The sequence below is a fragment of the Micromesistius poutassou genome (assembly GCF_964030765.1).
Source record: "Micromesistius poutassou genome assembly, chromosome: 12".
NCBI classification, from domain to species: Eukaryota; Metazoa; Chordata; class Actinopteri; order Gadiformes; family Gadidae; genus Micromesistius; species Micromesistius poutassou.
In genome coordinates, this window is record NC_140282.1 from 8,317,595 (window position 1) to 8,345,094 (window position 27,500).

General features: G+C 49.5%; 1 protein-coding gene across 1 annotated transcript in view; it reads left to right on the top strand.

Moving 5' to 3' along the window:
- Positions 1–27,500, top strand: part of ush2a (Usher syndrome 2A (autosomal recessive, mild)) — a gene marked incomplete at both ends in the record, with an annotated part of 152,277 nt that overhangs the window by 25,317 nt on the left and 99,460 nt on the right. Inside the window, 19 exon segments of the mRNA XM_084475915.1 lie at positions 759–879; positions 1,037–1,109; positions 1,112–1,183; positions 2,480–2,752; positions 3,820–3,995; positions 4,783–4,930; positions 8,102–8,208; positions 8,347–8,470; positions 15,518–15,648; positions 17,956–18,082; positions 18,325–18,426; positions 18,916–19,104; positions 19,383–19,513; positions 19,726–19,896; positions 19,899–20,004; positions 20,598–20,825; positions 21,697–21,777; positions 24,091–24,282; positions 26,860–27,012. Coding sequence (XP_084332041.1) covers positions 759–879; positions 1,037–1,109; positions 1,112–1,183; positions 2,480–2,752; positions 3,820–3,995; positions 4,783–4,930; positions 8,102–8,208; positions 8,347–8,470; positions 15,518–15,648; positions 17,956–18,082; positions 18,325–18,426; positions 18,916–19,104; positions 19,383–19,513; positions 19,726–19,896; positions 19,899–20,004; positions 20,598–20,825; positions 21,697–21,777; positions 24,091–24,282; positions 26,860–27,012 — 2,705 coding nt within the window.

Sequence of the window (27,500 nt, forward strand, 5' to 3'; positions counted from 1 at the left end):
AGGGAGAGGAAGGGTTGGGAGAGAGGGAGATGGAGAGGCAGGGTGGTGGGCGAAAGAGAGAGGGAGGTGGAGAGGTGGGGGGTAGAGAGGGAGAGGTAGGGGAGGGGGGGGGGGGGGGGGAGAGAGGGGGAGAGGTAGGGTAGGGAGAGGGAGGTGGAGAGGTGGGGGAGGGAGAGAGAGAGAGAGGGAGGTGGAGAGGTGGGGGGGGAGAGAGGGGGAGAGGTAGGGTAGGGAGAGGAGGTGGAGAAGTGGGGGAGGGAGAGAGAGAGAGAGGGAGGTGGAGAGGTGGGGGAGAGAGAGGGGGAGAGGTGGGGGAGGGGGGGGAGAGAGGGGGAGAGGTAGGGTGGGGAGAGAGAGGGAGATGGAGAGGCGGGGGGGGGGAGAAAGAGAGAGGGAGGTGGAGAGGTGGTGGGGGGAAGAGAGGGGCAGGGGGAGAGGTAGGGAGAGAGAGAGAGAGAGGGAGGTGGAGAGGTGGGGTGGCGGGGAGAGAGGGGCAGGGGGAGAGGTGGGGCCCTCGGTCGTATTTTAAGGTTCATCTTGTATTTAGCGGGCAGAAATGCCCAAGTCAAAGAGATCCTTTAGGCAGATAGTGATTATAGTATGTAAAACCCCGTCTGATTGGCTTAGGATACAGCCAATGAGGCACAGTGAATCCGCGGCGTTAGGAGAGTAGTTAGGTTAGACATCACCATATGGACTAAATATGACTTGATACGATATGATTTAATACTGATATAACGTCCTCCTCCCCCCTGTAGGTTCGTGCTGTCGTCCATCGAGTCCTCCGGTGGAACCCGAACCGTCCACCACCGCGGGCCGGCCACGCAGGCCACGGCCGCGGGCCTCACGCCCTACACCTTCTACGCCTTCACCCTGGAGGTGCGCTGGGTGGAGAGACTAGAGCTTTACTCCGGGGCCGGGACCCTCTGCGACCCTACCCTGAACCATGGCGTGTGTGTGTGTGTTCTGAACCATGGCGTGTGTGTGCGTTCTGAACCATGGTGTGTGTGTGTGTGTGTGTGTTCTGCTCCTCTAGGCCTGTTCCTCCGGCGGCTGCTCCTCCACCCGTCCTCTGACCCTCCGCACCGCCCCCGCCCCGCCCAGAGACCAGCCCCTCCCCGGGTCAACGTCACAGGGCCCCGCAGCCTGGCCCTCACCTGGGACCCCCCCGAGAGGCCCAACGGTACCGGCCCTTTGAGAGCGCTTGGAGGGGCGAGGTTTAACCAACGCAGACGTGATACCCTGTGTTGAGACATATGGCGCCACAAACAGGGATGGAAGTGGGGGGGGGGGGTCGTCACACTAACACACGCACACACACACACACACACACACGCACACACACACACACACGCACACACACACGCACGCACGCGCACAGACACACGCACTCATGGACCAGTGTGTACAGACTCAAATCTATCACGAGTGGCTTGGATAAAGCCTGGGAGTTAAGTGTTGGCTCATGGGTTCAGTGTTGTATGAAGCTCTTCACCCTGACTCTCTCTCTCCATCTCGTTCACTATCTCCACTGTCTCTCCACTGGCCAACAGAAGATTAGATCTAATGTGTACTACTGATCTGAATGAATCCTCATTCTAAACGAACATATCAACAGACTAAACTAACTTTTAGCTATCTGAAACATTGACAGATATCGGTTTCTAATGTCTGGAAATCCACACACAGCATCTGGGGCAATTTGAAGATGGTTTATAATTTAGATTCACACTTTGGATATTCCTAACCTTTTCAAAACCCAAAAGAGCCTAACTGGTCCAAATGTGCTTTAATTAACACAACAGTGAGATCATATACAAAAACAATAATTTGTAAATAAATACAATTAGATTGAACATGACGTGTTTATCTACCGACAAATTTGAGGTCAACTCTCTCTACTGTTTCAGTAGCGTCTTCACTGTGTGGAAAGTTGTAACTGATGCTGCACCTCTCAGCTGATTTAGTCCTTGTTACCACTTTCAGCTGTTCCTCAGTGGGATCTAAGCCCACCATTGTGTGTTTGTGTCGCTGCTGTCCTTGTTCAAACCCGCTCAGCCTCGCTCCTATTAATGAGTGGAACCGAGTCTTTGAGATTAATGCCGTTTTTTTCACCAGAGAGCTGAACAGTGCCAGCTTAGCCTTAGTGTTGGTAAGCATGTTTTCCAAAGCGGGTCACACTGGGCCAGGCTTACTGGGCGTGGGAGCTGTTTTATGCACAACCCCAAAAAGACAAAACTGTATCTATAGACGGTCTTAAACATATTTTAATATCCACAGCAATACGATTGATATAAACTGCCTCTAAAGGGTTCTGCTTGTTATAGCTACTTTTCCTCTCTCCGACATTATTTCCCAATTTTCCGATGCGTATCATATTTTATCATTGCCGTTTCATGATGTAACAACATGACACAGAATTCAGTACCAATAAATTGCTAACCTAAATCTTGTGTGTTTTAAATGCTTCGTGTCACAGGAGTCATCACGCAGTACGAAGTCTTCCTACGAGGACCAATGGAAGCGCAGAACCTCAGCAGTCCAGCCAATGAAACGAGGGTGTTTACGAGTTCAGGCCGGATGGAATCCGACCGCAGCAGGGGGACCAATAGGAGGATGGTCCCGCCCCCAGAGAGCAGCGTCTCCATCACTGGTCTGCAGCCGTTCTCCACCTATCAGATGAGGGTCGCCAGCATCAACACGGCCGGTCACGTGACTTCAGAGTGGGCCACCGCACGCACCACGGCAGGAGGTCTGCACACACACACACACGTACACACACACATAGACACACACGTAGACACACACATAGACACACACGTAGACACACACACGTAGACACTCGCTCAAACGCGCACTCAAAGCGCTTTACGATATTACCTGACATTCACCCATTCATGCACTCATTCACACACCGATGGCGGAGTCAGCCACGCAGGGCGACAGCCAGCTGGTCAGGAGCAGTCAGGGTGAGGCGTCTCGCTCAGGGACACCTCCACACTCAGCTAGGAGGAGCCGGGGATCGAACCAGCAACCTTGTTGTTACCAGACAGCCTGCTCTGCCTCCTGAGCCACATGCCGTCCCTGTAGTCTAGTTTTAGTTTTTAGTTTTAGTCTAGTTTCTGCTGAAGCAGTCAGGAGTCGTACTCGACGTGTGATGAAGCAGCAGAGAAGGGAAGGCCTGCAGGAACACAGGGCTGAGTGGAGGAGGGGTAAACTCATTAAGGTATTTGAATTCCAAAGAGATGATATGGCTCATTAGTACTAAATGATTGCCTCTAACATCACTCTTAGCGATCTGTCTCATAACAAGCATGTGATAACACCGCATTACACCCTGTGTGTGTGTGTGTGTGTGTGTGTGTGTGTGTGTGTGTGTGTGTGTGTGTGTGTGTGTGTGTGTGTGTGTGTGTGTGCGCCTCCACATGTTTGTGTGACTGAGAGAATATGGCCACGGTGATAACTGGCGATGAATCACACTTTTACAGCGCGTTTCACGGATAGACGCCACGACCGGTGGACGTGTAGAAGGCCTCCTAACAGTCCTGTGATAGGAGACGCCACACTGAAGGAATAGGAGGCGTAAATCCCTATCAGCCTTGTAATATACCTTTTATGATCCAACTATATACTGGATAGCCACTTAGTTACTATATACGGCCTCCATTTACACGGTGATAATATTACCAGACAGTCTTAATATTAATGCTTTTTGTTTCAGGGCAATTTCACTTTTAATTATAGAATAGAGTTTGTGTCCAGTATATACCTTCCGTAATTGTTTTGTGTGTGTGTGTGTGTGTGTGTGTGTCCTGACAGCTCCGGAGTTCGTCTCCCCTCCCAAAGTGTCGGCCGTGTCCTCCTCCAGTCTCCGGGTGTCCTGGAACTCCACCGAAGGTCACGGGGTCGTCGCCCGGGGAACGGTGTCGGAGTACAGGGTCAGCCTGGTCACGGAGCAGAGCGGCAATCCGTACGCCCCCCCCGTCGTCAGCCAGGTGAGAGACACACAACTACAGTACACACACACACACACACACACACACACACACACACACACACACACACACACACACACACACACACACACACATCCAGACACGCAGACACATCCAGACACACAGACACACACACAAGCAGATCAAGAGGCACACACACACACACACACACACTTCCAGACACACACACACACACACACACACACACACACACACACACACACACACATCCAGACACACAGACCCACACCCAGACACACACACACACACACCTCCACCTGAATGTAGTATCCCCTTAACCTTTCTCTCCCTCTGGGTTAATAGATACCACATCTTTATAACAGGCTTAGCTCCGCAGTACAATACCTGTACCTTAAAGACACACACACACACACACACACACACACACACACACACAGTGTAAGTCTCACGCTGTCACAAAGGCTAGGATAACTAACCAAAATTAGATTCTGTTATCTGCTCTTTATTGGGTTAATTAGAATGATAGGTGTGTGTGACTGTGCTTGTGTGTGTGTTTCTGTATGCTTGTGTGTTAGTGTTTCTGTGTGTGTGTGCGAGTGTGTGTGTTTCTGTATGTTTGTGTGTTAGTGTGTGTGTGTGTGTGTGTCAGTAGCGACCCTGTAATTGACACAAACGAGGGCGAGAGAGAGCGCCCAAACGAGAGGGAGTCAGATGTGCGAGGGCAGCGTTGGCTTCACAAGGTGAGGCCGAGCGAAAGCTGCTGAAGACCTCCTAACCCCTAACCCAGCGTCCTGCTGCTCCTCAGGTCCTCCACCGGACCAATGCCTCCTCTGAGACGGAGCACGTGGTGGGGGGCCTGAGGCCATACCGCGCCTACAACTTCACCCTCACGCTCTGCACCAGCGAGGGCTGCATCACCAGCCCCCCCGCCGCCGGCAGGACCCTCCCAGCAGGTAACACGCACACGCAGCCACGCACGCAGCCACGCACGCAGCCACGCACACGCGTGCACGCAGCCACGCACGCAGTCAGAAAGAGACAGACAGACAGACAGACAGACAGACACTCACTCACTCACTCAAATACTCACTCACTCACTCACTCATTCACTGACTCACTGTCTCACTCACTGACTCACTGTCTCACTCACTGTCCCACTCACTCTTGTACATTTAGAACCTTTTGTACACATTCCTCTCCTTAAATATTCCTCTCCCACATTCTCCACTGCTGCGTGCCTCTTGAACAGCCACTACACACAAACGTCCCATCTGTGCTTGTTGTGCGTCTGGCGTTGTGTTGGTTGTGGTGGTTGTGTTTACCTCTCCAGGTGAGTAGGCTGCTGGTGTTTAGGCACTGAGACAAAGCTTTCATCTATAAATACCAGAGAACAGAGCTCTCTGCGCCGGAGGCATCTGTCCACAATGCAGCATATATACAAAATGTAAACATAATGGAGTGTGCTTTTATTGAAATATGAATGACTCTCCACAGCGTCATCTGGTGCCTTTATGTGAGCACATTCATCTGCTCTATAGCCACTTTAAACTTTCTATAAACATTATATACACAATTCTGTTGTTTTTCCTCTTACTGCATCTGTTAGCTACATTACTGTGTCCCTTACTTCAACTCCCAGGAAATGCTAATTAAGCATGCTTTTAATTTAATTGTATTTAATTATTCAGAAACTCAGCCGTGCCCTGAAGTAAATTCAAGGCTGCGATCTTGCATAGTGTAGAAATATAGAGATAGTAATATAGACAGGATGGGATAGGAGACCAGGGGAGACCAGGGGAGACCAGGAGAGACCAGGGGAGGTGTGAACGGGAGGAGGTGATGGTGACATGTGCGGGTTCTCAGCGAGGTTCTCTGGAGCCTAACCACTTCTGTCCTGATCAATAAAATGTAACGTTGTCAAAAGCTTAGGGATCAGCCATCCATATCTGTCAGCTGATGTATCACCAACCCACTGGTTAGCTCAGCGGGCGCACACACACCAACACATACACACAGAGGCACACTCACACACACGCAATTAGGGCTGAGACAAGATCAAGGCACATTAGGACAGGTAATGTGTGTGTGTGTGTGTGTGTGTGTGTGTGTGTGTGTGTGTGTGTGTGTGTGTGTGTGTGTGTGTGTGTGTTTCTCTTTCCGGAGTCTATTGATCAAAGCATAAAGTGAGTGGCTAATCAGAGACTGATGGTGATGTTTTATGTATCCTACATCCATAAAGACTTGTTCTACAAGACACACACATACACACACACACACACACACACACACACACTGTAACACCACTCAACAGAACAGGAAGTTTATTGATTTATGCATAATTAGCCTCAGGGCCTCTTTCAGAAGTGAAATATGCTGGTTGCAGGATCACTGTGTGTGTGCCTGTGTGTGTGTTGGAGCAGTGTGAAGTACCAAGCAAAATACTATTCTTCAAATGAAGAAATAGTAACAATACTACTGATATTATATGATAATATTAATGTAATAATATTTAAAGGTTACTGACCTTGTGTGTATCAAAGTGGAAGTCAGTGGCCTGGGGGTATTCTGGGGGGGTATTCTTTAGTTTCAGAAAGTAATCATGCTCACAAACACACAGCACATGATGCAAGGGACCACCACACAAATATGAACATAAATAGACAAACATGAGAGAGAGAGAGAGAGAGAGAGAGAGAGAGAGAGAGAGAGAGAGAGAGAGAGAGAGAGAGGGAGGTTATATGGGAGAGAGATAACACAAAAGATAGCATGTTAGATGGAGAGAGTGAGAGAGAGAGAAAAAGCAAGCGAATGAGAGCGAGAGAGAGAGAGGAAGAGAGGGAGCGAGAGCATGTGCGAATTGAGCGCTGAGAGTGTTCCAAATGACAGCATAGCTCCATTTCAATAGACTGGTCGCCTATCGATTGGAAGTAATTTATGGTTTGATGCACCGAGATGAGCTGCCCAAGACAAGCTGTCCACTTCCCATTTAAGACCTCTATTAGAACCCCCACTAAAGTGTGTGTGTGTGTGTGTGTGTGTGTGTGTGTGTGTGTGTGTGTGTGTGTGTGTGTGTGAAGAGAGAGATTTAATCTAGCACGGCTGCAAACCATTTAAGCGCTCACATCTCAGACACACACAGAGACCATAGAGAAAGGCATTTAACTTAATGCACTCCTGCCCCCCCCCCCGTCTCCCCTTCCAGAACATTCCTCTCCTCGCCCTCGCGCCCTCGCTCCCTCGCTCCACACTCTTACTGCGTGTTTGTTTCCTTGGCCAGCGATAACTCTGATAAAGGGATCATTCAATGATGGAACTATTCTAGCATGGTACTAAATGTATACAAATATAATCCTACCTGCTCTAAATCCTGTGTTACTGTCAGACGTTATACTTTTTTTCCACCAGCTGTGGTCGAGAAACCGTGGTGCAAAACAGTGACTATCTGTAGTAACTGTATTACATCCACCATGACTCCCGCTAAACCTGTCAAACTAAATCACTACCACAGAGTAAACCCACTAGAGGAAGAAGACACACAATGAATGCAATGATGTTATAAAACACTGTGCTTCCACATTGCACCGGCAAAAACACATCCCATCCCCAGTTTATTCAGACACACACACCCAGCAAGGACATGTCCCCCTAGTGGTGACATTACCCACGGGGCAATTACATGTCATCGTTGTTAGAATGACAATGATACCATGACAGTCTCGTATACATCCTCATCAACAACGATATGAACCAGTACAGGACATTTAATGTACGACGTGTTTGGAAGAACAGGCTGTTGATTCATGTAAAGCTGCTGTAACGTAATAATAATAATGTCCTTGAGACACAAGTAGCACTAATTAAAATGAGTAGAACTTCATCCACTTCAGATTCAAACCGAGGAAAGATAACGCAGCAATTAGTTTTACTGTTGTAACTCGTCAGGGATAATATTTGTGCACATAAATTCAGATCAAAACAAATAATGGACAACAAGCATGACAACCCTGCAGTCGGTGTAATAACTCTGAAAAGGGTTTGTATTTAATTTAATTCGGGTAATGGTTGATGTGAACATAGAGCATGTTTAGGCAGTGAACCTATGTCGTCTCCTCTCTCCTCCTCAGCCCCAGTAGGGCTGAGCCCCCCCAGAGTCCACCCCCTCAACGAGACCACCGTCCACGTGGAGTGGAGCCCCCCGGCGGAGCCCAACGGACCCCCCCCGGTCTACCAGGTCTGGCCCGGACGTCTCCATCACACACACACACACACACACACACACACACACACACACACACACACACACACACACAGAACAACGTCTCCACAGCACATTGAACCGAGCAGAGACCAACGGGGCGTGTCCCCCCAGGTGGAGCGGACCGACGTGTCGCTGTCGGACCCCAGGGACCCGGTCACCAGGGGAACCCGGTTCCCCGGCAACGGGTACTACCTCTTCCCCGGCCCAACGCTCCCGGTCAACACGGACTACACAGGTAACAACGTCCACCATCCACCCGGGCGGCATGTGGCTCAGGAGGTAGAGCGGGTCGGCTGGTAACCGGAAGGTTGCTGGTTTGATGCCCGGCTCCTCCTAGCTGAGTGTGGAGGCGTCGCTTTGTGTGGTTGACACCGTCGTTGGTGTTTGCATGAAATGGGTGAACCCACTCAAAGCCTCACTTTTCTACCCAGTGGCCGCTTTACATATCGCCTCACATTCACCCATTCATACACACATTCACACACTGACGGCGGTGTCAGCCACGCAAGGCGACAGCCAGCTGGTCAGGAGCAGTCAGGGTGAGGCATCTCGCTCAGGGACACCTCGACCCTCAGCTAGGAGGAGCCGGGGATCAAACTAGCAACCTTCTGGTTACCAGTCAACCCGCTCTACCTCCTGGGCCACATGCTGCCCTTATGTTGGACTCTTTGTCCAGGTGTGTGCCCCCATGTTGTGTCAGTGTTGTCGTTGTGTTGTATCTCTGCACGGTCTACCTCGCCTGGACTTGGCTGTAGATTAGTAGACAGCGCGTCTTCTTCCAAAGACTTCCCCAATCACCGCAAAGGACAATTATCTGGCTGTTTACCGGCGTCATTAGGAGAGCTGAGCTCCACAACCAAACATGTTCTGCTTCGTCTGAGAACATCACCCAGCCTGACGCTCATAATTAATGACTGGGGCTCCGGCACACTTCAGGCTGCGTCCCGAACAGGGAGCAGGTCTCTTTGTTGTGGAAGCCACAGCCACTCTGTTGTTGTCTGTCTCTAGCTAGGAGTGTTTTGGCTTCTCCTGAGACCTACTAACAAGACCGTGCGGGTTCTCACAAACGTGTAACGGGGACGCAGGCTGGAGTTTCCTTCGATCATGAAACGATACGGACATCACTGTAGATTTTTTCATAGAGATTGGCTTTGATGCTCTACTTATAGTCAAAGTAGTATAGCTCTTTAAAGAGAGAGAGAGAGAGAGAGAGAGAGAGGGAGACAGAGAGAGAGATCTGAGTGTAAAGCACAAAGTCTCAGACGCACACAGAGCCTGGGAAAGTAAGTGTTTGTTCACCTTGACCCACCAAGGTTTGGTTGGTTTAAGGGTAATGGACTGTCCTGACCTAGAGGGGCGGGGGCGGTGGCTCCCATTAACCGTACGACTACAGGATTAGAAGCCCTAAAAGGGGACACATCCATACTGTAAACAGCCTTAATACAGTATAAAGCGTTTACAAAGAAAAGCGGCCGCAGTGAAGATCATTGATATTGAGAATGTGTCCACCTTCTTCACCGCGAGGATCCATACAGAGCGACGTGTCACTAGGTGCTCTCCTCTTATCCCGATAAATATATGATGATTTCCTTCTATGGAGAGGCCTGCTCCACCTCTCCCCTCGCTCTCCTTCATAAAGGGTAATGGATCAGACAATCACGCTCAGACCGGATCCATTCTGGAACCATCAATGTGTCGGCGGCGCTCACAATCTGCCTTTCTACAACCGTCAATACTAATAGCATCATCTACAGACAATTATTCCCGTCCAAGTGCACGGAACAGGGAACAAATCAAAGGCAAATCGGATTATGAATGTAATGCAGTGTAATGCCCTCGGAGGGCAGATTGATCACAGAGGAGAGACTTGTCAATCGCTAATGTCTGCTGGAAAACCTTGTATCGCTGGCCACGGTGATTTCCGATATTCCAGCTTTTAATCAAAGCGTGGGACGTTTGCCTATGGTTTAGAAAAGCCATTATGAAACATGTTGCAATATCTGAGTAGAAGCCCTTTTCTTAAAGTAAAGTCAGACTGGACTTTGGTTAGGCAGACATTTTAGGTAGGTTTTCCTCTGAGGGTGAGCGGGTGAGACTAATGCCTAATAGAGTCCTGGATGGGGGTGTGTGAAACACTAGCTCAGATCTCTTTGTGTGTGTCATAATGTACTAATGTTGTTCTCTGGACATGGGAGATCTCTCTGGGCTTCCTAGCTGCCAGATGGTGTATTGAGAGCACTTTTCTTTGAGTGGAGTCAGTCGTTTTTTATGGTAAATATCAGTTTAGATCAAGACCGGTCGCTGTTCTAACATTCTAAATCAATGTTATAATACGAAGGACCTGGGAAACCCATTTTCATAAATACGCTCCATTAGTCTGCATGTCATTTCAATGTCTACATCATCTGCTTAATCTCGGTCTACATCAAAATTGCTTGTTTTTCATGTACATGTGTCATCGTTTTAATATCATCCCTGAGTGCTTGTTTCCATAAGCGATATTAGTCCACTCACCTGTGAATTAAGGACAGTTCCTCATGCTAAATTAATTTCGGGCCCTGGAAGTCAATACTTTTTATCTTAGTTAAGATCAGAGCTGGATTACGGCTCCATGCTTGGTGGAGGTCTTTACGAGAGCTTGTTTCCATAAAATAATACAATATTAGTGCCTCACCTCATCTGTAATGTCTGTAATAAAGTCTTATCTAACGGTTTACCCCAAGTTAGGGATATCTCATCTACATCTAATTTAGGTTCTAGTGAAAATCAATGTTCAGTGGTAAAACATGCTGTCTGAAACGTACACAATAGTAGCTCTCACACGATTTGTACCGGTAATGATAAATAGATCAAACTTTATTAATCCGCCGAAGGGGAAATTTCTTTGTTAGAGCACAGCAGCAGTGGAAGACCTTGGATATAATAGAATAAAATAAAAACACTAAATAGTGCTAAGGAAAAGATTCTAAAATAAATGCTAAAGTAAGGACAAACAGAACAAACAGTATGAACAGTATGAACAGTATAAATGAATGCCTCTGTACCGAGGCTAGACATGGCCTCACATGAGGACCAGTCTCACCAGTATAGCATGCAGGCTAATGTACTGGTTCTGATGCCAGACCACCAGCCAAGAGGTTCTGGGTTTCGACCCCCAATGTCTGCCCCCCCGTACACCCTACCTGCCCCTGAACAGTAGCGTACATAACTCTCCTATTCTGAACGCAAAGAGTGAACGCAAACACTGACTCACAGAACAGCCTCCACAGAGCGGCCTCCACAGAGCAGCCTCCACAGAGCAGCCTCCACAGAGCGGCCTCCACAGAGCGGCCTCCACAGAGCGGCCTCCACAGAGCGGCCTCCACAGAGCGGCCTCCACAGAGCAGCCTCCACAGAGCGGCCTCCACAGAGTGGCCTCCACAGAGCAGCCTCCACAGAGCGGCCTCCACAGAGCGCCGTTAACTTGTGTTATAAAAGATCTTTGTTAATTCTCGGAGCTCGTCGTTGACGGCAGCTTTGGCGGAACACCGCAGCGCTGAAGCAAGGGAAGAGGGAAATGTTAAATGATACAAATTATTTTTTTCCTTAATTAATTTGATTGATTGCCGAGCTCGGGCGTTTGAGAGGAGCGGGGGAGGGGCGGGGAGAAGTGTGTGAAGGGAAAGTTTGCGCAGACATCATTAGTTTTTCCCCATTTAAAGATTAATCAGAGGAGGCTGGGCTCTTTAATTCTGTCATTTGTATATTTAATGGGCTGCTGCAGAATCTATGAGCGTAATTAGCAGGCTGCCGCGCGCTCATTAATGCGCCTGGCTCTGATTAATGCCTGCAGAGAGCTAAAATGACTGGAGTGATTCAGGTTATGTTGTGTAGATGATTACACACCACCTCCACTGTTTATCCAGACAGAGGGGGGGGAACAATACAGCAGCCGGGAAATCATAATTCTCAGGGAAAAGCACTCGTTTACCGTCTTAATGGTAACCTATATAGGGGCTGCTAGAGTGACACGGTTTTACTGCAGTATGCAGCTTAAAACATGCCCTACACCCACCCCACGGAATTACTACAGCATTTTATTTCAACGTTGATGTCTGTGTAACGATAATCTGGTTTAAACTGGATGGTTTTGGTTCATTGCTTTAGATTTGGTTGTAAAATATACTCTTTCAACTTCTTGGAAATGGAGGTTCAAAAGTATTGCCACAGATATGTTGAATCAATATTAAAATATATAATGATGCAGTATTTGTAATAGCAACATTCATATGCATGGTTTTTTATATTTAAATACATGCTATAGGTTATGACACTTCTTATCTTAGCTATCTTTGTTGTGTACGGAGGATGGGTTAACCTAGTGATGGTTAGTGCTTGGCACTTGGTTCTATGCACATCCTTACTGTACCCACAGAGATATATTGTTGTTTCTCCTTCTTCTGACAATTGTGGTTATTGTAAGTTGCTTTGGATAAAAGCGTCTGCTAAACTCCCTCAATGTAAATGCCACATTTGTAATAGATGCTATGGGCTGTAGAATCCTTTAATGTAGGCGCTCACTAGGCTTTCTTCAACACTAGTTCTATTAAGCATCTGTCGGGCTATGAAGCCGTACACTCTGGTTCTCTACAGTGGGTCCCTCGGTGGCTCCCTGCTGACGTCCCACTGGTTGACATTAGGTTTCATGCGGTGTGCCTGGACGCCCAGGGCAGACACACGGACGCAGCATACCGAGAACACGCTTTAAGTGGCGACAGGAGAAGGAAGAAGAGCAGGAAGAGGTCAAGACAGAGGAGAGGAAGGTTAAAAGCCGAGTTGAGGGAGAAGAAGAGCGAAGACGCGCGACCGAGGGCCGAGTGACAGAGGGGGAGGGGAAGGTGAGAGGGGATAATGTGGTGTCAGGTATCTGTCGGGCCTCACTCATCCTCGTACTGACAAGGTCGTGGATGTAAATAACACACGGACTGCTGAACGTACAGATTCAGAGTGCGACGTAAAGAACGCGCTGCGATTCCCCTCGGCCGCGCGGGCCAGGCGGTGGACGCCTAGCGTCAGAGCAGCTAACCGCTAACCATATCTGACCCACATAGCTTTCACTCACTGTGACGCCCAAAGTGGCAAAAACAAAACCTGATTATGGGGAGGATTCTGATGGAGGAACGGATACAATAATGGATACCATTGATGTACCAGGACACTAATACACAGCACCACTGTCATGTACCAGGACAGTGAATGCTTGGAAAATGTTCTAGCTATACTTTATCCTGTCCATTGAGGTAAATCTTAAGTATAAGTAATTCAAAGCTAAAATATAACACCATAAATATTATTATTTTAACTTTACGTAAACTTCCGGAAATTCAATTAAAATCGAGTAAGAGATAGTTTCTGAAGTGGAAGTTGTTCCCTGATTACACAGTGTTACCTCAGCGTTAACAAGTGGTCTTAGTGATGCCTCGTTTAAATCAATCACTCCCTAGTGGAGCTGTTCAGAGCTGCTCTGTGAGACGTCCACCTGTTATTCTGGTTATTTTAACATGAAGTGGCCTCAAAACCATTATATTATGGGACGTATCGATAGGAAACCAGTCGATCGATACAAGGGTAAAACACATGCCCATTGTGTGGGAGAGTGGGATTAATCCGGTTCTATCCGGCTAATCTGGTCACTCTCCGTGTTAAGTGAATCCACCCAGGCTAATTATTTTATCAGCCCCACTCTGCACTAAAGCGCGGCCTACCTCCATTAAACTCTTCACATCTTCCCACACTTCTGCTCCCTGAAGGACCGCAGCGAGCAGAGCTTAGGAACCACTTCACCCACACACACACACACACACACGCACACATATACACACACACACACACACACACGCACATAGACACACACACGCACACACACACACACACACACACACACACACACACACACACACATACATGCTCTTGTCTGAATGTGGATCTAGTAGTGGATTAAGATCCAATCCTTAATCCAGAGTAACATGGCCTGGCATCACATTGGTGGAATTCTTAGCTTTGGGTGTGTGTGGGGGTGTGTGGGTGTGGGGGAGTGGGGGTGTAGTGTGTGGGGGTGTGGTGGTGTAGTGTGTGGGGGTGTAGTGTGTGGGGGTGTGGGTGTGGGGTGTGGGGGTGTAGTGTAGTGGAGGTGTGGAGGTGTAGTGTAGTGGAGGTGTGGGCTTGTGGGGTTGTAGTGGGGGTGTAGTGTAGTGGAGGTGTGGGGGTGTAGTGTAGTGGAGGTGTGGGGGTGTAGTGGGGGTGTAGTGTAGTGGAGGTGTGGGGGTGTAGTGTGGGTGTAGTGTAGTGGAGGTGTGGGGGTAAGTGAGTGTGGACGTGTGGGGGTGTAGTGTAGTGGAGGTGTGGGTGTAGTGGGGGTGTAGTGTAGTGGAGGTGTGGGGGTGTAGTGTGGGTGTAGTGTAGTGGAGGTGTGGGGGTAAGTGGGTGTGGACGTGTGGGGGTGTAGTGTAGTGGAGGTGTGGGGGTGTAGTGTAGTGGAGGTGTGGGGGTGTAGTGTAGTGGAGTGGAGGTGTGGCGTGTTGGCTCTGAAAACATCCACTCCTTCCCCACATCAAGCTCTGCTTTGGATCGCTTCAAACGGGATCCTCATAGCAGGCCGCTGGTCCTGATGTACACTGTGGATAAAAACATACAGAACCATAGGAGTGGGTGGGGATGTGCTGTTGATTACTCTTTTCAGAGTCTCACTTTCAATCTTTCAATCCATAGCAGTTTCACTGCTATGGATTTGAAGGTAATGCTCAGCAGATGGGGGTTGGACATCACGCTCCGGAAGGCCTTCAGAAGACATAGGGCTGTGAACCCAGGACCTTTCAGCTAACCCCTATTAGACTATAACTCCCCTTACTCTATGTATTTATTTATTTATTTATTTTATTGAACCTTTATTTATCCAGGTGAGGCCCATTGAGAGCTTTAGCCTCTTTTTCAAGGGAGCCCTGACATACAGACATAAAGATATTGCACAAAAAAAACATGATGAAGCATAAAAACTGATCACTTAGACATTACACAAAAATACGACAAAACATAGAATCAGAGCACGTAGACATTGCACAAAATTTGACAAAATGCAAAAACAGAGCACAGAAAAGACAGGTTCAACAAAACATACTTAACACTGTGAAGATTAGATTACAAGAAACAGGTAAGACAGATAACGCATAAAAAACACACTGCAAGGTTTGTTGTGGTTTGTAGTGAAAGCATGTATGTATAATATGATGTTGTCCTCCTCCACCAGGCATCCAGCTGAGCTTCAGAAGCCTCTCTCCAGAGGGGCTGCTGCTCTGCGCCTTCTCCCCCGGAGATCAGGACGAGTTCCTGGCCCTGCAGATCCAAGACGGCCGCCCCTACTTCCTGTTCGACCCTCAGGTTGGGAGCGGAGCTCACAGTACACACTATACTGTAGATACACACTGTGTGTGTTCAGAATGTCATCCTATCCCATAATAACCTGTGTTGTCGCTTTAGTAATACAGCAAAGTCAGAATTTAACGACGCATTGGGAAAAAAAACACATATTTGCTTAAAACAATGAAAGTAAAAAACAAGCCTCAATGATAGATACTTTATAATATATATAATAGATATGAGATAAGTTTGGTCTTGCAATAAATGTGTTAAGATAATTACAAAATAGTCACCCACAGAAGCAACTGGATATCAAATGCTCCTCGACAACAATCCAATCAGATTTGTACACTTTCTAAAAATATGTTTCTGGTCAAAAACACTCCAACAACTAAAAAGAGGTGATTTTGTGCTTTGCCTCACTCTCTCCCCGGTCTCTCTCTCCCTCCTCACTCTCTCCCCGGTCTCTCTCTCCCTCCTCACTCTCTCCCCGGTCTCTCTCTCCCTCCGCACTCTCTCCCCGGTCTCTCGCCCCCCTCACTCTCTCCCTCTGACTCACTCATTTAATAAATGTGTTCCGCGGCCCCTCACTGCTTCCTCCCAGGGAGAGATGGGGAGAGAACTTTGAAAGTGTGTCAACGTTTGAATTGGACTGCAATTAACTCATTCCCTGCAGTCATCAAGCGTGAATACCAATTGCAAGCTAATTAAGCATCCCGCGTACGCACACGCACGCTCGCACACACACACACACACACACACACAAGCAAGGGGGTTAAGAGTGAACATCCTCAGTGATGAAGGCGATAATGGGAGATCATTATCACATGTACTTTATCATGCCATGAGAAGGCCCTCTCACACACACGTGTTCTCTCCTCCCCGCTGGTTAGTATACAGAGGTCCTCGTCAGTCGCTTAACGACTGATGAGCTCGTAGGTCAGCTCGTAGGTCGGCTGTTGGTAGCGGCCATGTTGGCTTGGTTGTGTGACTGCCTGTCTGTGTGTGTGTGTGTGTGTGTGTGTGTGTGTGTGTGTGTGTGTGTGTGTGTGTGTGTGTGTGTGTGTGTGTGTGTGTGTGTGTGTGTTTCTCTGTTAATAACTGCCGTGTTGGTGTGTGTATGTCTGAGTGTGTGTTCCGGGTTTGTGGGTGTAGGTTGGCACAGATTCTTCCTTTTAAAAATACATGTCAACATCGAAACCGCTGTTGATTCCTTTGTTTGGGCTCCTTTGTAGTCATTAACTGCAGCTGTGTCACGGTTTATTACTGCTCCACTAGATACACATAACTGGGGCCATTAGTTCCCCTGTTAGCCTGTTGAGCTTGCCTAATGGGATTACCAATGCACGGCAGCTCATTTAGCGCGACACAGGAAACCAGTATGCTCAGAAAATGTGCATAACTCAACACCCAGACATATAATTACAGGGAGCGCTGGAGGTAACACACGCGGCTCTGTGTTAGGGTACAGCACAAGTGTTGTTTCATAAGAGTAGATATGTACACACACACACACACACACACACACACACACACACATCTGACTGTGTGTCTGTCTGTGTTGGTGAATGGACAAATTCTGAGTGAGAACTCTAATTGAAGCTCAGTGCTGCAGAGCTCTAGTCCAGGCAACACACAGACACGCACACACCACGCAGACAACGTGTGTGTGTGTGTGTGTGTGTGTTTATCTGATTGTGGGTGTCCTGAGGCTACGGTTTGATACAGAGACGCCTCCCCAGGTTTCTTGTTAAGTAAAGCTGTCTAAAGATGGCAGTAAAGATGTCAGGGGCTGATATACTCATACTGGCATTCATACGTTTCATTTATTGATCTAATCATTAAATCTTCATCGCCCTGTGTGTGTGTGTGTGTGTGTGTGTGTGTGTGTGTGTGTGTGTGTGTGTGTGTGTGTGTGTGTGTGTGTGTGTGTGTGTGTGTGTGTGTGTGCATGCGTGTGCGTGTGTGAGAATGAGAGTGTGGGCGTGTGCCCATAATCTTTCATTCAGTAATCTTTGCTTACTTGCTAAAAGCTGAGGACAACAATGATGTCATACTTACTAAGCAGAAGAGCAGCCAGTACCTGCTCTGATGTTGGGCTTTCTCACACTATCTCCATTTCTTTCGTTATTTAGTTGTTTATTTGTGCATGTGTGTGTAAGTGTGGTTGTGTGTTTTGTGGTTGTGTGTGTGTGTGTGTGTGTGTGTGTGTGCTTGCATGTCCCATGTATTTCATCCTGGGATGGTAATTAGTGCGTAATAATGGATGTAAACAAAACAACAAATGTGTGTGTGTGTGTGTGTGTGTGTGTGTGTGTGTGTGTGCAGGATTCTGCGGTGGCTGTTGGTGTGCAGGATGACGGGGGCCGTCGCTACGACGATGGAGAGTGGCACAGCGTCACGGCAACAAGGCATGGGGCCGTGGGAACAATCATTGTCGATCATCAATACCAAGGTTAACCCATATTTACTCCTGTGTGTGTGTGTGTGTGTGTGTGTGTGTGTGGTCCATAGAGGCATTAGGCAGGTTAATCCCAGCCATTCTGTCTGATGAGGCTAATGAGTCTCCATGTGCACGACCACACACACACACACACACAAACACACACACACACACACACACAATCCCATACACACACTCACCCCCCCCTCCCGTCCACGCAGTGTGTCTGAGTGTCCCTCTCCCCCCCGGTCCAGGCAGGGCCGGTGGCTCCAGCCCCAGCAGTATCATCGGGGAGAACACAGGCCTGTATGTTGGAGGGCTGCCAGCCGGCTTCCCCCTCGTACGACAGCGTTTAGGTAAGCCCCGCGCCACGCCTCAACGGCCCCGCAGGACACCAGGCCAACCCACGGCCGGCGCATGTCCACCCCACAGGAAATGAATGTTTCTCTTGTAACATGTTTAAATGTAATCACCCTTCTCTCAATACATGCATAATAAATCAAGACTTACATCTTTAAATCCCGGCCCAATCACATTCTTCATTTTATGACTCAGATAAGTATTTAGTAATGTGTAGGTGTCTTCTCCTCTCCTGCCTTCTCTTCTCCTCTCCTCCTCTCCTCCCCTCTCCTCTCCCCTCTCCCCTCTCCTCTCCTGCCCTCTCCTCTCCCCCTCTCCTCTCCTGCCCTCTCCTCTCCTCTCCTCTCCTGCCCTCTCCTCTCCCCTCTCCCCTCTCCTCTCCTGCCCTCTCCTCTCCTCTCCTCTCCTCTCCCCCTCTCCTCTCCTGCCCTCTCCTCTCCTCTCCTCTCTCCTCCCCTCTCCTCTCCACCTCTCCTCTCCGGTAGGAGGCCCCCCGCTGGTTCAGAGGTCCTTCTCCGGCTGCCTGAGAGACGTCGAGCTGAAGCACGCGGCCGGCCCCCTGGGGGAATGGAAGCCTCTTGATTGGTCGACGGCGGTCGAGAAGGAGGCGGCCTATGAGAGCTGGGAGGGCTGTCCTGTGACCTACGAGGAGGGGGCTCACTTCCTGGGTCACGGTACGAGGGCTCCTCAGTGTGACCTTATTGACCTTCTTGACCTCTAGTTATTGTTACAGGCTGAACTGGGGCCATTTAGTTTTCTGTTGATGAACACGTATCTCTATGTGTAGATACGTGTTCCTTTACCACACATTTCACATGTAAATGCCTTCATGAACATTTTATATACAATACTTGTAACATGTTTTGTCATGTATTTGAAAGAACTTGCATAACAAATGGAATAAGTACCTGGTTAGTACTGTGGTTGAGGTGGTGAGGGTCTGCTGTCTCAGGGTACTTGGAGTTGGACGCTGACGTCTTCAGCGGAGGGAGGAGCTTTGACGTCACCATGGAGTTCAGGACGGATCAGCTCAACGCCATCCTGCTCTTCACCTACAGCCACGAGCTGGAGGACTTCATGCTAGTGAATAGTCCACGCACACACGCACACACGCACGCATGCACGCACGCATGCACACACACACACACACACACACACACAGAGTAATTTCTATATACAAACAAAGTCTGCTTACATTTACTGAATTGATGTGTGTGTGTGTGTGTGTATGTGCATGCCTGTGTGTGTGTGCGTGCCTGTGTGTGTGGTGTGTGTGTGCGGCTGTGTGTGTCCAGGTGGAGCTGGAGAGCGGCCTGCTCTACTTCACTCTGTCCTGGGGAGGTCATGTGACGGAGCTCAGCATGTGGGTGGGGCTGAGCTACTGTGACGGAGAGTGGAACCAGCTCTCATTAGCCAAACACGCCTCCGTCATCTCCGCGGCCGTCAACGATTGGGAGGAGCGTCTGAGTGGGGCGGGGGAGAGGCGGGGCTGAGTGTTGATTCGTCGGTTTATCTGGGGGGCGTGCCCACGGACCTCATGCATCCAGCACTGGCGAGGAACAGCCACCGAAACGGTACGCACACGTTCACACACTCAACACGTTCACACACTCACACGTTCACTCACCTCCATTAAATGTAGACTGTTCTCAGTGTGGCAGACATATGAACAACATTAAACAACTGAATGAGAAGAATCGATTTGAAAGATCTCTCTCTACATGTACATCTACATTCAGGGCATTCAGCAGACGCTTTAATCCAAAGCGACTCACAATAAGTCCATTTGTCAGAAGAATCTAAACAATATGTAAGGTACAGTAAGGATGTTCATAGAAACAAGTACCAAGCACTAACCATCACTAGGTTAACCCATTCCCGGTATACACTAACCATCACTAGGTTAACCCATTCCCCGTATTCAACACAGATAGCTAGGATGAGACGCTACACAAGGCTCAGTACTATTTTTAAGTACCAGGGCGTACAACATACAATAAGTGTCTTCCCCTCCACGTCTCCTCGCTCCCCTCCTTATTCGTCTCTCTCCTCTTCTCCTTCCTCCTCATCCCTTCTCCTCCCCATCATTCACCCCGTGCTGTCTCTCCTCCTTCCTCCCCTCTCCCCCCCCCCCCCCCCCCCCCACCCCACCCCCGGTCCCTCCCAGGTCTAGGAGGGTGTCTGCGGAGGCTGAGGGTTCGTGGTGACGGGGCTCGGCAGCCACCAGTCATCCCCGCGGTAAACCTGTCCAGCGCCGCCCGCCGCGCGCTGAGGGTGGAGCTGGACGGCTGCTCCGCGGGGGACAGCCGCTTCCTCTGCCGGGGGAATGATTCAGTGCTGGTGTACAGCGGCAGAGAGACGCAGGCCTGGGACACAGGCCTGCAGCCCTTCACCGGTGAGGAGGCAACGGGGGGGGGGGGGGGGGGGGGCGTTTGGTTACATGTAGGGTTAGGAGCGGAGCACAGAGTGAAGAGCCACAGAGTTAGGAGCAGAGCACAGAGTCAAGAGTGAAACAGAGTCAGTAGTGACAGAGTTAGTAGTGGAGCACAGAGTCAAGAGTGACAGAGTAGAGGAGAACAGAGTCAGTGGTGACAAAGTTAGTAGTGGAGCACAGAGTCAGTAGTGAATGAGAGTTAGTATTGAATCAGAGTTAGTATTGAATCAGAGTTAGTAGTGAATCAGAGTTAGTAGTGAAACAGAGTTAGTAGTGAAACAGAGTCAGTAGTGAAACAGAGTTAGTATTGAATCAGAGTTAGTATTGAATCAGAGTTAGTAGTGAAACAGAGTCAGTAGTGAAACAGAGTAAGTAGTGAATCAGAGTTAGTGGTGAAACAGAGTTAGTAGTGAATCAGAGTTAGTAGTGGAGCACAGACTCAGTATTGACAGAGCAGGTCAGAAGGTAGGGGTTAGGCAGCGTGCTAGGCAGGATCCTAGTCTGTACAGGTGTACAGACCACCTGACCCTAACCTGTCCCCTGTGTCTCCAGAGTACCTGTACAGGTGTACAGACCACCTGACCCTAACCTGTCCCCTGTGTCTCCAGAGTACCTGTACAGGTGTACAGACCACCTGACCCTAACCTGTCCCCTGTATCTCTAGAGTACCTGTACAGGTGTACAGACCACCTGACCCTCACCTGTCCCCTGTGTCTCTAGAGTACCTGTACAGGTGTACAGACCACCTGACCCTCACCTGTCCCCTGTGTCTCTAGAGTACCTGTACAGGTGTACAGACCACCTGACCCTCACCTGTCCCCTGTGTCTCTAGAGTACCTGTACAGGTGTGTGGTCGTGGCTGAAGGCGGCTGGTCAGCCGGGCCGTGGCAGAGAGGACGCAGCCGGGGCACAGGTCTGTCCAGCTGATCATCTGTCTGTCTGTCTGTCTGCTGTTTGTCTGTCCATCTTTTCGTCCAACTGTCTGTCTGTCAATCTGTCTGCCGGTCTGCAGCCGTGCTGTCCTGGAGTTTTTCTTTTTCTTTTTGTCTATTCATCAATTCTCACCCGTTTCCTTGTTTGAACAAAACGTGTTTCTCTGGGTGTGAAACGATGGGGTGACTGATTGAGCATACATTAGCAGCAGTCCTTTGATGCGTTTCCTCCATTTGGTTTATTTATTTATTTGTGTCCTGTTAATAATTGACTTGAAGCCACGCCCTCTCTTGTCCGTGAGGGCGGGCCCTGGACGGGGGTTGTAGTTTTGGCGGGCTGTGTGAGATATTAAAAGCGCTCTCTATTAAGGGCGTCTCAGTAAAAGGCAGTTGACCCCTAATGGCCCGTGGGCTCCCTGGTGGAGAATAAAGGTGGTCTTTAGTAGCCAACGATACACTGGGATGAGTCAGTCTGCCCTCCTCTGGGGAGGGAGAGACAGGGAGAGAGGGAGAGAGAAAGAGATTGGAGAGAGAGGGGGAGAGACAGGGAGACGGATAGAGAGAGAAAGAGATGGGAGAGAGAGGGAGACGGAGAGAGAGAGAGAAAGAGACTGGGGGAGAGAGAGACGCATAGAGACAGAGAGATGGGACAGAGAAGGAGAGAGAAGGCAACGGATAGAGATGGGAGAGAGAAGAAGAGGGGTAGAGACACAGAGAGAGACAGAGAAAAATGGGCGAGAGAAGGATACACAGAGAGAGAGGGAGAGGGAGAGAGACAGAAAGAGAAGGAGAGGGAGGGAGAGGTAGAGAGACAGGAAGAGATGGGAGAGAGAAGGAGAGAGGGAGAGACAGAAAGAGAAGGGAGAGAGATGGAGAGCTAGAGACACAGAGGGAGAGAGAGAGAGAGAAAAAGATGGAGTAACAGAGAGTGATGCATAGAGACAGAGAGAGAGAGACAGAGAGAGAGAGATAGCGATGGAGAGAGGGGATGTTAATGCTTTAGGTAAAGAGGGGAATGAAAGTGGATGATGAGGAGGAGGAGAAGAGAGAGATGTGCAAATGAGAAAAAGAGATGTGTGGAACAATCTTGGAAGTGGCCGGTAAGGGGGGGGGGGGGGTTGGGGTGAAGAAGTGTAGGATTAGGAATGAAGGAAAGGAGTCGGAGAGCAGAAGCAGGAGGGGATGTGGCCAGATAAAGAGAGGCGGGGGCTAAGCGAGGGAAACAAGACGAGGTATGAGAGAGACAGATGGTCTGACGGACAGACGGACTGAAGGGAGCAGGCTGGGCGACAGATTGGAGCGCAGGTTCGCTGTGTTTGAGAACTCTCATGTCTTTTTAATTTGAATTAAGTGCAGCGCAACGCAGATATTTAGAGGAACATGAAATGCTGCCCGGACAGGAGGGAGAGGAGAAGTCTATAAAAGGGAGAAAAGTATGACAGAGCGCGAGCGTGCGATAGATAAAAGAGGGGAATATAGAACGGGATAAGGTGCGGCGGGTTTGAGAGAGGCAAGGAGGCTGATTGCGGTGAAATACGGCCCAGAATGAATGGCTAGCTGTATTAAATCAGTGGTGAAAAAGTTACAACACTCATAAATAGTATTTATGCTAATGGTGGGATGTGATTTACTGGGCCTATTAAAACACAGAGAGATGGGGAATTCTTTTTTCCTTTCTTGGTTTCTTTATTTCTCGATCCCTTTCTTTCTGTCTCGCCCAGCCTCTCCCTCTACTCTCCCTCGCCCTCTTTATCTGTGTGTGTGTGTGAGTGTGTGTGTGTGTGTGTGTGTGCGTGTGCGTGTATTCTTCAGGTGCAACTAGAAAGAGAACACTTTTTCCAAACTTTCTCAGATGGTTTTAGTTCTCCTTTTCTCTGTCACTTTGACATTCTGCTCTTGTTAACACATGTACCCTTCATTCAGCGTTATTCCTTACTCTCACTCTTGCCTTTTTGTGGTTTAATTTGCGTGTTTTTATGCCATATTAATGCGAAATCTCAATGAGATGCAGAATCAGTACACTCCTTAATATTCTACTTCTCTCTCTCTATCTATCTCTGTCTCTATCTCTCTCTCGCTCTCTATCTCTCTCTCTCTCTCTCTCTCTCTCTCTGTTTCTGTTTCTCTCTCTTTCTCTCTCCTCTCTGTCTCTCTCTCTCTTTCTCTCTCCTCTCTCTCTCTCTCTCTCTCTCTCTCTCTCTCTCTCTCTCTCTCTCTCTCTCTCCTCTCTGTCTCTCTCTCTCTTTCTCTCTCTCTCTCTCTCTCTCTCTCTCTCTCTCTCTCTCTCTCTCTAGTACCCAAGCACGTTCTACCCCCCAGCCTGGTACAAAGTAAGAACGGCTTCAGCGCCCAGGTGAGGTGGGCCCCGCCCACTGGTGATGTCAGAGGGCTGATTGACAGGTACGAGCTGCGGGCCTACCAGAGGGGCCGCCCTGGGGAGGAGCCTGTCGTCCAATCCGTACGCCCGACGGACGGCAACTACACAGGTAATCTGGGTGTGGCTACATGAACACGGATGACCACATGAACACCTCGATGTCTGTGTGTATCTGAACTGAGTGTTACGTTAACTCAGAGTCTGCTTAGCTCAGGAGCTAGAGGGGGTCGGCTGGTCACCAGAAGATCGTTGGTTCGATCCCCGGCTCCTCCTAGCTGAGTGTGGAGGTTTCCTTGAGCGAGACGCCCTCACCCTGACTGCTGAACGTTAGGTGATATTGTAATGCGGCGTTCACACTGCACACGTCCGTCGACAAATGACCGAGGGCATGTGTTTTCCCAGGTTGTATCAGAAAGGCGATTTCATTGGACAGTATATTTGCATAACGCGATCTGATTGGCCGACGAATGCGTCACGGAAAAGTTGAACATTTCTCAACTTTTTGACGCAGGCAACGGAGCGGACAGAACGGACGGACCCACAATGCATTTCGAGAGCGCCCCCACGCAAAGTCAGTGTAAAGGCGACGTAGAGCGGCCACTGGTTAGAAAAGCAGGACATAAATGCAGTCAGTTTATCATTTAACCATTTCTGAAGAGTGTATTTGAATCTAATGTTCCCTACGTACCTTAAGCCGTCCGTCCGTCCGCCCCCCCCCCCCTCCTAGTAACGGGTATCAAACACTTTGAGGCTCTTTCTAAAGTAAACAGTGAGACATAAACACGGCCGGCCGCGCCCTCACGCAGTCTTCGTTTTGCCATGGATACAGATACAAAAATAACACCAGCGCGCACGCACACGCCCCGACAGGCACGGCCACACACACACACACACACACACACACACACACGCACAGAGCCAGCGTCCCCGTCGACCCTGCCTCTAATGTCTCCTTGGCAAGTCCCCAGCTGAGGAGAGACGGCCTCCATTCTAAAACCAGGCACTCCCGACTCCCCCTGTGATGTCATACCCTGGCATCCTCCCCGCTCGCCGCCCTGATGGAGTCCAAACGCGCTCCTGCGATTCGTTCCTCCTCCTTGCCCACTCGGCCATGTCTCCAGGCAAATATGAAGATGGGCTCTCTCTCTCTCTCTCCCCCCCTTCTCTCTCTCTCTCTCTCTCTCTCCCTCTACCTCTCTCCGTCACTCTCTCTCTCTCTTTCTCCATCGCATTCTCTCTCCCCCTGTCTCTCTCTCTCTCTCTCTCTCTCTCTCTCTCTCTCTCTCCATCCTTCTCCCTCCCTCCATCCCTCCATCTCTCTTTCCCTCCCTCCCTCCCTCCCTCCCTTCCTCCCTCCCTTCCTCCCTCCCTCCATCCCTATGTCCTTGTCTTCCTCTCTGAGTCCCCCCCCCTCCCCCCCTCCCTCCCCCTCCCTCCCCTCCCAGCCCAGCTTGTGTCTCTGCCAGACATTAAGTCCAGGGTGATTGGGGGATTTCTGGCTAATAAATGGCCGTCCTGACACCTGACTGCAGAATTCCACTCTCAGCGTCTGGGAGAACGAGAAGAGAGACGGAGAGAAGAAGAAAAACCACAGCGAGAGCAAACGAGGCGGTAATGGCGACGTAGTGGGGGCCCCGCAGTGGGGGCCCCGCAGTGGGGGCCCCGCAGTGGGGGCCCCGCAGTGGGGGCCCCGGCCCTTAATTGAACACAATCATAAAGGTTAGATTAAGATTGAATAAGTATGTAAATAAATGCACTGCTTAATAAACTGCAGTGTAGGAAGAAGGAAGGGCAGCAGAGTGGGCCGTGAGGCAACAGGATGAGTTACTGTAGGGGAAACCAAGCCTGCTGATTGGCCGGCGGAGAAGGGCGAAATTCATATGCGGTCGCTTTCTCTTGGTGACATTGACGTCTTATTGCCAACTGCCACGGCAACGCAAGAGCATCCAAACAAAACACAAGGACCTGATGTCCGGGTCGGAGGCTAAGTGCAGGAGATGTGTGGCTGTTAGCGTATGCTAATGCAATTGGTGGCAGCTGAATGGACTTACCCAGGGGCCTGTGAGGGCCCCCATGACGTGTCCTCCTCTGATTGGACCGCACCACTGGCAGCGGGCGGCCAACCGCTTTGCTCATCTGGAGAATTACTCAAATGAAAACACCCCGGTCACCACAGCAGGGTTAACGTGTTTTACGGAAGTTTCAGAGGGTGAAACGTTTTCACTGTGTCGTTCATGATTATACACTTGTGTGAATGACATTTTCAAATGATACAATTTGGGGGGATTATTCCTCCAAAAGGGAGGGCAGCATGTGGCTCAGGAGGCAGAGCGGGTCGGCTGGTAACCTGAAGGTTGCTAGTTCGATCCCCGGCTCCTCCTAGAGGTGGAGGTGTCCCTGAGTGAGACGCCTCACCCTGACTGCTCCTGACCCGTTGGCTGTCGCCCTGCGTGGCTGACTCCGCCGTCGGTGTGTGAATGTGTGCATGAATGGGTGAATGTTGGGCAGTATTGTAAAGCGCTTTGAGTGGCCACTGGTTAAAAAAGCGCAACATAAACGCAGTCTATTTACCATTAACTCAATCTATCAATATTCAGTGGACCCTTCATGGTGCGTACACGGTTAACGCTCTCTCTCTCTCTCTCTCTCTCTCTCTCTCTCTCTCTGCCGTTGTGTGTGTGTGCAGGCCTGCTGTCGGGTCTGACCCCCGCCACGGCGTACGTCGTCACGGTGACCGTCTGCTCGCCCGGCGGCTGCGTCGAGAGCCGGCGCCGCGGGGAGGAAGACCGCGGAGACGGTGATGAAGGAGAGGCGTGGCGCTTCACCACACCGGAGGAAGGTGGGGCTCTGGGTTCTGATCCAAGCACCACACACACACACACACACACACACACCTGCTCACATGTCAGGGAGAATGATGGTGTGGGCTCTCTGGACTCCTGTGAATGATGTGCATGTATGATATGATATGTATTATGAGTGATATATTTATTATATTACTAATATCATTCTTATTGCTCGTGTAGTGCTATGCTCTCGTACATACACTCACACTCACACGCACACACATGCAAATACACACACACACACACACACACACACACACACACACACGCACACACACACACACAGACAAAAAAGTAACTTTTGGAGATTGAGAAAAAATCACGTTGGGAGAAAGTAGAGACTTCTCTCCGTCTCTGCTGCTCTATTAATCTTCAGAGGGATAACTGGCCTTGTTGAGAGATAATGTGATGGCAGGGTCAGAGCGGAGAGAGGAAAAATCAATTCAGAGCAAAAAAAGAGAAGATGTTAAAAAAGAGAGTA